The sequence below is a fragment of the Nematolebias whitei genome, chromosome 4, assembly GCF_014905685.2.
Source record: "Nematolebias whitei isolate Nwh7 chromosome 4, NemWhi1, whole genome shotgun sequence".
NCBI lineage: Eukaryota > Metazoa > Chordata > Actinopteri > Cyprinodontiformes > Rivulidae > Nematolebias > Nematolebias whitei.
Genome location: NC_056501.1, coordinates 24399498 through 24412467, shown reverse-complemented (window position 1 = coordinate 24412467; position 12970 = coordinate 24399498). Strand labels below are relative to the sequence as shown.

The window sequence follows — 12970 nt, the reverse complement described above, 5'->3', positions numbered from 1 at the left end:
ATATATATATATATATATAAGGTCAATACTGTATAGGTAATTGTGTGGCTCCTTTGATACTCGTTAACATGCATGTCACCAAATACTGCTTGGTGTCAGTTTAGATGTGATCTCTTGTAATTTGACAACCCATTAAATTTATTCTACAAATTGAACAATGATGTCTGAAATGTTGACACTACAACAATTTGTTTGTGGCACCGTGTAGGATCATTTTGAATTAGATGGCAATATGTTGCAGTACAATTTAGTTATGTTATCACTATGCTTGAAACATGAGACTAAGTTTATTTAAAATATAAGTATTTTTCTCCATTTTTGCTTGGTATAGCATTTTATTGGCTCAAAGCAGAGGGACTTCATGTGCTCTTTCTTTGTATCATAATGGGGCTCATTATAATTTTTAACTCATGCTGTTATATATGTTCAGACTGTCTTTTGACATATTAAATCAGGAAAAAGTAAGGACATCCTGGTAAAACACATAAACTGGATAGCAACATATTTGGTTTCAAAACCTGTATTTGCAAATGGGCAAATGCTAACTCACCTTCATATCATTACATTTATGGCTAAACAAGGATCAGCTGTTAGACTCATAAATCCATAACCAGAAAAATCACTGTAATGCCACTTTAAATGGAGATATGTCACTTTTTCCATGCTGCTGATTTCTTACCCATAAGCTGCTGTATTCATACCCATCTGCTCACAACAAACTCATGTTCAGGCTGCTGTTTAATACACCGTATTATATTACGTTATTATTGTTTAGTGTGTATCTTAGATCCTTGTATACTGTTTATTTTCATACCTCATATTTTGCTATTTTTGGGTGTAAGTGGAACCTTGAGTACACAATTTCATACCACCTCATGTACATGTGATGTGAATGACAATAAAGTCACATTGAACCTTGATATCTTTATTATATGGTACTGAGTTGTTAATATACATAACAGTTTTCCAAATTTCAAGTAATCCTAAATTAGTCTAGGCATATGGAAATGTTTTTAAAGTTTTATAGACATTGTATTTTGTAGGACAGAGCTTTACCTTCAACTGATGGGTGTAAATATAAAGATTTAGGATTACCAGTTTATTTTAACAATCCAAAGGTTGTGGAAGTTCAGTGTTGATTTACAAATGTTACCTTTGCAGATATTCAGATTCACTGATTTTTTATTTTTTTTTTTGCAGTAGCTGACATGGTACTAATATCCACTGTCTCAGCCATTCTTTGCTTTTTACAATAAAAAAAAAGTCCATTACTAAGTAATTAACCTATCTGCATTAGAAATTCCACATTATTCTTGCTAGACATTCTGCGCTTTTCTTGTCCAGTTTTGCTGTTGCCCCTGTCTGAGTATTTGCTGAAACACACCACTTGCATTAATTTAAAAAAATGCATAAATCTGTCAAGTAACACATGTCAACAGGTGACATTTTCTGTCTTCTAGGCTTTAAACAACTTTTAGGTGCACGCAGATGATGAGAAGATATGCTGATGGAAAACGATGCTTACATGTTGGTTACTAGTGACACCAGATGGAAGACACAATATTTTTTATGTTGAGGAACTATACTTTTAATAACATTTAATCTGTACAGATATTTTACAGTTTAATTTCTCTAAATATATTCATATATAATTTTTCTTAGTGTGTTCTGACAAAGGCACTCATCACTGTGTTTAACACGGTTATAAAACAACAAAGTCATAAAGTTTCAGTGCAACGTCTTTTAAGTGTCACAAACATGCACACACACATTGAAGAACATAAAAATGTTTCTCCAGAAAATGTTCCCACGCTCTCAGGACCAAAAGCCAACATTAGTCCTCCGATTGTTATCTGACAGGATTAACTGTTGGACCCAAACACAAATTGCTCAGTTGAGGACATTTGGCAGCTTGAACGAAGAAATAATATACGTTTATACAACAGCAGCAGAAATACAGAGTCAGCTGAGCCTCTCCAGGATCTGAAGAATATTGCTGTGGAATACACCCGTCTGCCCACTGCTTTCCTGTGTGACAAGGACCCGTCCGTCAGGCCGGGGTCTGTGGACCAGGACCATCTCTCCTGGAAGCAGACTGAGCTCTGAGTCCATCTGGGCTAAATGTGTTGCGATCACTCTGTGCCTGGAAGAAAGCAAAACAAAACGTAGTGAGTCAAAATCAATACGATCCATCTCTGTTTTGTTAGTTGTGTGGACTAAAATCCAAACCCTGTTTACCTGATGGGGCTGAACTGAGCTGATGGGGCTGACAGCGATGGCTGTGAGTGTAGCGGTTTGGAATTGATGTCTGAGATGGCCGTTTCAAGGCCTTTCCTGAGAACTGGACCTTTTCCTTCTTTGAGAAAAATCCCTGGTCCATCTCTTCCCATGGTGAGCGACGGGGCCCATACTTCTAAAGGCGAGAGTCCTGGACGGCAGTTGAGGTGAAGCTGGGTTCCTGACGACCACGAGGAGGTGCGACGTCTTGGAGGAGGGGATTCTTCATCTACTTGAAACCGCACCGACTTTTGCGGCTGTGGAAGAGCAAAATATAAACATTGACACGTGATTTGGCTCTCGTGATTGTTTTTCAAATCGAACATTACCTTGTCTGTATTGTATCTGCGTGCGTCAGGTTTGACCAGGATGGACTGAGGTGTGTTTACAGGCTGTCTGGGACGGTGAAATGTGGCTAAGAGGAAGTCTTTTTCCTTCATTGACGCAGCAGCAGAGGGCGCTGCTGGCTCAGTCATCCAGCCGTGTGGTTTTTTAGAGCTAGACCTGATGATGCTCTTCTTTCTCTGCAGGGCAGGTGAGTAACCCGATGCCTGAACTTGTGCAAAAGGTTGTGAGTTGGACGGCATGTTGAAAGTGGACATATGAGAAGGACGGTTGGAGGCTGAAAAAGAAGTGAAAGTAAAATATTCAACCTCAGATGAAATCAAGCAATGATCTGACGGACATAACTGGTTTGTTCCACTTTGGAGTAAGCTGTTGGGGGGAAGAATCAGTTTTGTGTGTTTCCTTGACTGATGAAGCCTTCTGGATGGAAGGTGAAACGTTTCAGCAAAAAAAAGAAACTGTTCAGATGACCTGACTGAAAATTGTTGGATCTGACCGTTGTTTCACGCTCACCTCTGTGTGGGTTAAAAGCTCGCCTCACAGTGTCCCAACCTTGAGCACTCCCATAGAAGGACGGTTTTGCGGCGCCAGCGGACGACATCGCATGCTGTGCTCCATTTGGCACAGATGAGACCTGTCCCGGTGAGTACATCGCTCCATCACCTGTCACCCTATCGAGTGCAAGGACCACAGCAGGATTCTTTGTTGCTGTGGGTTTCTTTCCAGACACCGTGTTGTACCGCGAGGACGCGTTAGCTGCTTTGGTCTCGATAATTCTGGCTGAGGTTCTGAAGTGAAACAAAGACATGTTATGAAAAGCTGAGCTTGAACCTGCTTAATTCTATTAATCTATCTGAGTATAGCACTGAAACACTGATTTTGCATTTACGGGTGTCAATGTCCTTGTACATATTAAGTCACCGTTCATCTCTGACTCCATAAGCACTTAAAAGAGCACAGCCTCTCACCTGAGCACGGGGGTGACGTAGTTGCTGGGAAGAATGCCAACTTTGCCTGTTCTGAGCGACAGCCCACGCAGCCAGCCCTCCTTGAACTTTCCATACACTCCTACCATCTCTCCTGCCTTCAGCTCCAGCTCCTCCAGCCGTCGAGGTTTGTAGGAGTACTGGACAGCACACCTGGAGTCACACATTGAAGTACTTTTAACGCCACAGATTTTATGATGCTTATCCAGTCTGTGCTGCATTTTTACATCAGGCGTTTGTGTGTTGCACATATTACTCCACATTATCACGCCATTAATGCAATGTGCTAAACTGTGACTCACACGCTGATGGAGAGCTGCTGCGTGGAGGAGTTCTTGCCGTCTGCAGAGGCAGAGGGCATTTGGGGGTTCACCAGAGCCATGGAGACTGTAGGCGGCGTTCCGCTGGTCATCTTCTTTTCCCCCTTAAATACATTAAATGTGTAATAGTTATCACATGGAATGCAAAGCCTGACGCATGGAGCGTTATGAGAAAAAATAATCTAAAACACGAGTGCACATCTGCATATAGGGAAACCATATCTTTTTATAAGAACACCCAAGACTCTAGCAGGTTTGAACAGATGACGTCAAAAAAACGTCATCCCACGAGTTCAACGACTTATTTAGATTTTGATGTTAATTCATGTAAATTCAGAGTGAGTCACTGTGAAGGAATCCCTTCAGCTGAGGTCCATTTAAATAGTTCAACTTGATGTCTTTTAACTCGCACAAACATTGACATTCAACAACGGCAAAAGTTTTGAGAGCTCCCTTACTGCTTGCTGTATATTTTGCCTTCGAGAAGCCAGATTTTCTTATAATTTTTATCGTCCACCTCCAAAAAGACAATATGGGTTCTCTGGTCTGTTTGTTTGTTGTTTACTGTAATTAGCAAAATATCCTATAAACCACTAGAATTTTTTTTATGAAACTTGTAGAAAGTAGTCATTGATGAACATCTAGAAAGGATTAATTTTAAGAATCCACTTAAATAAACCCATAGTTAACTTATTATTATAATTATGGCTTTTCCCTCTTCAGGGGTCGCCACAGCGAGTCATCCTCCTCCACCTCACTCTGTCCTCTGCATCCTCTGTCCTCACTCCAAATACCTTCATGTCCTCTCTAACTGCATCCATATATCTCCTCTTTGTCTTTTTCCTGGCAGCTGCATTTCTAACATCCTTCTACCAATATACCCACTGTCCCTGCTCTGGACATGTCCAAACCATCTCAGTCTGGCCTCTCTAACTTTATCTCCCAGCTGTTCAACCTGTGATGTACCTCTGATGATCTCATTCATAATCTTACCCATCTTCCTCTCCTAAGGAGAAACTCAACATCTTCATTTCTGCAACTTCCAGTTCTTTCTCCTGTCTTTTTGTCCATGTCTCTGTCTCCAGACCATACAACATGTCTGGTCTCACCACTGTCTTGTAAACTTTTCCTTTGACTTTTGCTGACACCATGTTATCACAAATCCCTCCTGAAACTTTTCTCCATCCACTCCATCCTGACTGGACTGTCTTCTTCACCTCTTTACCACACTCCCCATTTTCCTGGACAGTGGACCCCAAGTACTTGAAGTCCTGCACCTTTGTGACCTCTGCTCCTTGTAGCCTCACTGTTCCACCAGCCTCCCTCTCATTCACACACATGTACTCTGTCTTACTACGGCTGACTTTCATTCCTCTTCTTTCAAGTGCATACCTCCACCTCTCCAAGTTCTCTTCCACCTGTTCCCTGTTCTCACCACAGATCACAATGTCATCTGCAAACATCATAGTCCACGGGGATTCCTGTCTGACCTCATCTGTTAGTTGGTCCATCACCAGAGCAAACAAGAAGGGGCTCAGAGCCGATCCTTGATGCACTCCCACCTTCACCAATTATTACTTTTTCAGAGAAAGAGTGAGATCATTTTTGCACAAGACATCAGGAATTTGCTTATAAGATAAAATAAAAGAAGCACTTTCTTAACTGGTGGGTGAGTGTACAGTTTTCAAAAATTTTTTACAACGACACAAGGGTGTAGTGACCACAGAAAGATCCATTTAATATTGTGATATTTTTCACACACCAAACCATCTTAGCACCAACAAAACTGGTTTGTTCCACTTTGGAGTAAGCTGTTGGGAGAAGAATCCATTTTGTTGTGTGTTTCCTTGACTGATGAAGCCTTCCAGATCGAAGGCGAAATGTTTCAGCACAAAAAAAAAGAAACTGTCCAGATGACCTGACTGAAAATGTTGGATTGTATACCTGGATTATTGAGCATGGACTTTGTTGTCAAAACCTTTTGTGTTTCAGCAAAACCCTTTTCTTCCTTTACTTTGTCCCGACTTTATATCATAGTTATATAAATCTTACTTTCAACTTGCCAAGATGATAGACGTTCAAAGTCATGTAGAACAAAGCATAAAAACAGACAAACACACACTTCTTCAGAATCTTATCTTTATGATCTAAGTTTCTCAGCTTAAGGGTAAGAGCTGGGAAAGTTTTGACAGGCTTGAAGTTGGCAGGCTGTGAGTCAGCCCTGACATCATCGGTGGTGAGTGACAGAGTGACGCAAAGGTGAGTCCTCCGTTAACAAGCCAGTGTGTAGAATAGATGAATCCCCCTCATTACACCATGTGAAGTGGCTTAATGAGCTTTGTATATCAAATAGACTCCTCTCACATATCCACGTCTTCTTGTTGTTTATAAAGACACAAAAAAAAACTCTTGCCTTTTGCTTTTGCTTTTTATCTTTTTCATGACGTTCATTGATGCTATTTATAGCATCAACACTCAGCTTCTACTTTAAGCATTAATGTTGGCCTGTGGGCATGATGTTTCCCATTTGAAGTCTGGATCCTGCATCTGACTGTGCTGCAGTTCCAAAACACGAGGAGTAGTAATTACGTTGTTGCCAGTGCAAGAACTATTGTCAAAGGCTGTACAGTGAAAAAAGAAAGTTAAGATACATGTGCTGTGCCCTGCAGGCACATGTATCACCCCATTATTAAAGATTTGTCATGTTTAAACTTAAGCATCTATTTTAGCACACACAAATATAAACCTGAATAAAAATTATACCTAGATCTTAATTCTAGTATATAGTCAAGAAACTAAAATGTTTGTTTTGTGTGTTAAAGATTCAATTAATTATTAACCCTTATCTTTATGGTTCTGACACATCCAACAATGTTCAGTCAGGTCATCTTGGATTTGGTACCTGGATGATTGAGCATGAACTTTGTTGCCTTGAACCACTTTGGCTGAGGCTGCCTGGGAGGAGTCAATGGGGGACAGGACGGCCCCCAGAAACCATCTTAGCTCCAGCAAACTGGTTGGTCCACTTAAGGCGTTTACTGCTTGGTGGGGAAGCAGTTTCTGGAACTCCTCAGACTGAGGAAGTCCTCCGGATAGAGGGTGAAATATCTCTATAAAAAAGAAACTGTCCAGATGACCTGATTGAGAATTATTGGATTTGACACCTGGATGATTGAGCATGAACTTTGTTGTCATCTGGACAGTTTCTTCTTTTTGTTGAGAGACATTTTGCCCTCCATCCGAAGGGCTTCATCAGTCTGAGGAGTCCAAAACAAACTGTTTTCCCCACTAAGCAGTACACTCCTACAGTGGACCAACCAGTTTGCTGGTGACAAGATAGTTTCTGGGGGTTGTCCTCTCCCCCGTTGACTTCTCTTAGGCAGGCAGCCACAGCCAAAGTGGTTCAAGACAGCAAAGTTCATGCTCAATCATCCAGGTAAAAAAAAAATCCAACAACGGTCTCTCAACAAAAAGAAGAAACTGTCCAAATGATCTGACTGACAATTGTTGGATTTTGTACCTGGATTATTGAGCATGAACTTTGATGTTCTGACACATCAGTGATGTTGTATAATCCAGCTAAAAGAAAAAAAACATTTGTTTTAACTATTTGTTTCTTTCTGTTACTTTCTGAAGCAGATGGTCGCTTGTCCTGAGCCTGCTTCTCCTAATGGTTTCTTCCTCATGAGGGAGTTTTTCCTTTCCACTGTCACCTTCGTGCTCGCTCAAGATGAAAGTTCTTATTATTTTGCATATATGAATGTTTCTGTTCAGTGCCCTGAGATGACTTCTGTTGTGACTTGATGCTACATAAATAAACTGAATTGAATTGTTCTTTGTTGATGTTTCAGGAGTCATTCCAAATGTTGTGACTCAGCAGCTGCAGAGCTGCTATCTGCCAGGGAGCAACTAAAGTCTATTTTCACAGGCAGAAGCTCTTTAAAACCAATTAATATATGAAAATAACAGAAACTGCAATCATAAAGTTGTATAAAAAAACTTGAAAACTGCTTACTATAACAGTTTTACAATGAGAGTTCACTACATGTCATTTATATTCAATTTAGGAAACTTTGTGACTGCATTTGCTGCAAACTGCGAGTATTTGTTCAAAGTCTGATATTAGTTTGAGTTCTCATGCTAGTTTTTCTTGTTTCTCTTGTGCATCGATTTCCTGCTTCAATTAATAAAATTTGTTTTAACACTGACATTTTTAGAAGCTGTAGGATAAATTACTTAAAAAGATACACTTCCTGCTGCTTTGGTCAAAAGACCACATGACTACCTGTCATAGTTGTACTAAAGTATGTTAGAATACACGTAAATAAACTGATCCTATTTTACAAGATGTTGTGAAGCTAATTCATATATTTTAGTGGTGTTTCACTGATCTTGACAGTAAAGAAGGACATTTAAGTATGTAGATAGTTTTTATCTGGGGAAAAAGATAGCTTTAAGACCTTTTCATTAAATATACACAGCTGCTGTTTATATGATTCAGACTGATTAACCTCACCCTTTATTTGAATATAAGATAGAAAGTAGCTGGGGAAACAAATGTGACACTGTAAAATAGAAACCTCCTAAACTTCCTAATGTTGTCATCAAAAAACTGAATTCCTCCAATATACATAGCACAGAAAATGGAAAAGTCCTGGAAGAAGCAGAAATGTTGAACCCTAAAGAGGTTTCCTGATTTTAAAAAAAAGTCATTCATTAAACTTTTAATTCTGTATATAAAAAAATCTAATGGAAAATGTGTGCTTTAATTGAATTGGTTGTAAGATAAATATTTTTCAGATTTTTTTTTGTTACATGCACTTTCTTACCTTACTGATAAATCTTTAATAAATAACTTTACACACAATGTGACAAAGAGAAGCACTTGCTGCTGCCTGCCTCAAAACAAAACAGTTTTCTTCATTAAACTTTATTTAGAGTTCTCCTTTCTACACGCAAACATGTACGAGTCAAACAGAAAGGTGGATTTGCATAATTTTGTAGTGAACTAGACCTCCTACATCAATCTGTCTCTGAAGACCTTCAGGGGACAGGAACTGTTATTTCATTGATTTGAATCCAGAAATACAAATTATCTCATCAAGAGACTATTTAATTTTATCCTGAATTAATCAATTGAAAGAACACTCTTCTTTTTTTTATTATCATTACTATTTTGCAATATCTTGATAATCAAAAGTGTGTTCAGTTCATACCATTTCTAATGTTGAAGTAAACCACTCATTTAAATCAACTGTGAAACAGTATTAATGATTTTTAAACCTCATTAGACTAAGATCATACAAGTTAAATGTCTATTTACAAAGTAATTGTGCATTTTACACTTCTGACTGAATGAGGAGTGGAGTTTAATGTCTGTCAGAAGTCAGAGAACAAGTTACGAGAACGAAGTGCTTTGTTTTAAAACTCTCAGACCGTAAATAAGAACTGGCACCTGCAAGTCTCTCACTGCTTCAAAATATTTTCCTGTCTGTTACTAACTATTCTTAAAAACATTTCTGCTGTCTGTGACTTCTAATAACCCTCTGACATCACTAAAACTCCACCCCTGCTGGTTGTGTTAACCAACCAGGAAGTACCAAGTAACAGGAAGTGGATACCCTTTAAAAGTCTTACTGGAACTTTCAGGCTTACTGGAACTTTCAGTCTTAATGGAACTTTCAGACTAACATGAGGCTAAGGTCTAACAGTCTCTACTCTAATAGCTGATGGATTTTGGACCATGAGCCAAGGGTCCGTCCATTTCAGCGGATTCACAGCACGCCTCGCTGTGATCTCACCCCGAGCATTAAATGCTCTCAACTTCTAAGGAAGATTCCTTCTAAGGAAGCTTATTCTGTTGAATGGAGTATCTGGACACTACTTCGGACAATTCTCAGCCACTCTGACCGGAGACGCTGAAAAGTAGCGTGGAAATGGACCTCTGTTCCGGAACTGATTTATCTTCTGCTCAGGTAGTCGTCACGAGTCATCACGCACCGAGCGTACCGGGGCTGAGCTGGGGTCGGATGAAGGGTGCCATTCTTGGTCAACATACTTTCCTCCATCCATCCAAATCTCTCCTCTTTAAACCTCTTCGCCAGTAAATCAAGCTAAATGCCTTCAGAGATGAATTATTCTCCATCAGTAATCCTCTGTTGTCTTCTTATTTGAACTTGCTAATAAGTTTATTAATCAGAAATAGATCAGCAAATCAAGTGTACATGTTTGATGTAAAATATTGATTCTGTTAAATAAATGACTGCATTTATTCTGATGGGTCAAAGATAAATGGCGTCTCATGTCACTAATTATACACTCCACTCTCAAGTTATCTTGGTCACATGGAAGAAATTTAACTAAAAAAAAAAGAAAGAAAGAATCCATTGTTAATTAAACAGTTAATATTTTTTGTGCTTGAACTAGCCTTAAGAATAATTAATTATTAGGATGTCCACAGCAACAGCTGTCCTGACATACTACAATTTCCAAAGCATATTCTGCATTATAGGATAAAATTTAACATTAATGAAATACATCATGCATTGCAATAGATCCCCAAAATATCATATTAGTAGTTATATGTCATTTTGTCTTTGATTCTATATTTTATCTCCCTCGCATTCTTTGTTGTACTTTGTTCACCCAACAAATGTGACTAAATAAGTCAAACATATTCCCACCAGTCTCTGAAGGTGAAGTGATAAGCATGTTTTTGTGGATGTCTATGTCTGCGAACGAAACTTCCAGAAAGTAATTATTAGATGTGCACCAACTAAAGACAACAGCTAATCTGCATTAGCCAACATAAAAATGGCTATAACTCAGTCACTGTTACAGACGTTGAGCTAAAATTTGATGTGGTAGTAGCTGAGAGTCATCCTCTTGCAAAATATTTCATGAACTATTGGTTAGAATTTAGTGAAACTCTTTAAAATGTAAACATTGAATGTACATCTACAACTCATTACCATTCAGAATCAAGCTAAATCAAGATGGCTGCCAGAGCTAATCAAGCTTAGCAAATGCAGAAATAGTGCGTTCCAGTGATAAATATTTTGTGCTTGTAAATCAATTTTGTGAGTTCAAAACTCCTTTTGTCAGATAGTCAGTAATTTCACATCTGATTTTTTTACTTAAATGTAAAACTACCGGTACAGTCAGCTTCAGTTTGAAAGCTTCCTGAGCATGTTGACAGCATTTAGCTTGTCAGCATTAGCCTGTTTTCAACACTATCTCATTATGTTATTATAGCTCATACACTAATCTTCATTACATAAAACCAAAGCAACAAAACTCAGAACTAAACAACTGAATCAAAAACCACAACGTAATCCAAATCTTGGCTTTGATCAAATGTTTGCTACAAAAATGAGTGTACTCCTGTGGCTCTCAACATTTCCTGGTTCTTCACCTCCATAACAGTCTTATTGGTCACGCCAGATCATCGCTGTGCACAGTAATGTTTTTTTCCGTCAGGGTAGATAGCAGGACACGTGACTGAAAACTACCCAAAGTAACCAAACTTGATTTTTAGAAATATATATCTGGACAATGATTTTGTTTTTGTTCCACTAAACCATAACATAATGCTAATCCGGGATGTATGGCACAGTAAAGTGACAGCCAAACCCATTTGTTCTCTGATTGGATTGTTAAATTTGTGATTGACGTGACATTGACCAAGCAGCTAAGAGGAAGAAAAATCCGGTCATAATTCTACCTGATTTAGTCTTACCTGACTGACAGGAGTTTTTCTGTTCATTTAGGGGGATGTTCATCATCTGCAGCTCCTCTAATCTTTGGGGTCCCTCAAGGGGCTATCTTAGGTCCACTGCTTTTTAATCTTTATATGTTGGCTTTGGGGTCCATTTTTAGAAAACATAACATCCCTTTTCATTGCTTTGCTGATGACATTCAGTTGTATCTGCCCATTAAGTCAGACAGGGTCACTCCACTGGAACCACTCTTGAACTGTCTAAATGACATTAAAGACTGGGTAAAACTAAATTTTTAGAATTTAGGTGAAAATCAAATGGAAGTCATCAGCTTTGATAAATTAACACCCTTGACACTCTTGGCCTCTTGGCTTCATACAGCCACTCCACTGTCAGGAATCTGGGAGTTATTTTTCACAGTGCTTTTAAATTAGTCAAACAGATAAATGCAGTTGTGAAATCCAGTTTCTTCCATCTAAGATTCATTGCCAAGATGAAGTCTTATCTCCCTTTCAGAGTCCTTGAAAACATGATTCATGCTTTTATTACCTCTTGTTTGGACTATTGTAATTCATTGTATGTTGGTTTAGATAAATCATGTTTATATCACTCTTACAAACTGTCCACAACGCAGCAACTCGTCTTTTAACAGCATCTAGAAAACATGAACACATAACCCCTGTCCTGGCTCCTCTTCATTGGCTTCCTGTCCACTTCTGGATTGATCTTAAGATTTTATTGCTTGGTTTTAAAGTCTTAAAAGGTCTGGCCCCGTCTTATTTATGTGATCTTCTTAACACCTACACTCTCGTAAGAGCACTCCGGTCTACCAACCAGTTTCTGTTAGATGTCCCCAGATCCAAACTGAAGTCCAGAGGTGATCAGACTTTTGCAGATGCTGCTCCAAAACTATGGAACAGTTTACTTGATAACTTAAAGACATCAGAGACTGTTGCAACTTTTAAATCTTTGCTTAAGACTCATATTTTTTTCCTTGGCATCTGAGTGGCACAAGATGTTTTTTTACTCTTTTTAATCTGACTTAATTATAAAACACTTCGGTCAGCTTTTGTTGTTTTTATGTGCTAGAGAAATAAACCGACATCGACATAATTTGTACTTGCAAATTGAAATTCACGTGCAGAGTTTTACACATAGCTTTGGGCTTCTCATCTGTTAACAGACATTAGCAAAAAAAGATTTGCAACTTGTGTACATTCTTTTTTTTTACAAATACTGTACAAATCTTTTTTACACAAACAAATTCCTATCTATGCATGCACAAATCATAAATTTACTTGACAAAGTTCATAAACTAATTTAC

At 38.6% G+C, this 12970-nt stretch overlaps 1 protein-coding gene across 1 annotated transcript in view; it reads right to left on the bottom strand.

Annotated features, from left to right (window-relative positions):
* Positions 1-1913: 1913 nt before the first annotated feature.
* sh3rf2 (SH3 domain containing ring finger 2) overlaps positions 1914-12970 on the bottom strand; it is a 33377-nt gene continuing 22320 nt past the window's right edge. The window contains 6 exon segments of the mRNA XM_037675068.1: positions 1914-2143; positions 2239-2534; positions 2607-2899; positions 3136-3410; positions 3591-3761; positions 3911-4032. Coding sequence (XP_037530996.1) covers positions 1963-2143; positions 2239-2534; positions 2607-2899; positions 3136-3410; positions 3591-3761; positions 3911-4032 — 1338 coding nt within the window. The 3' untranslated portion in view covers positions 1914-1962.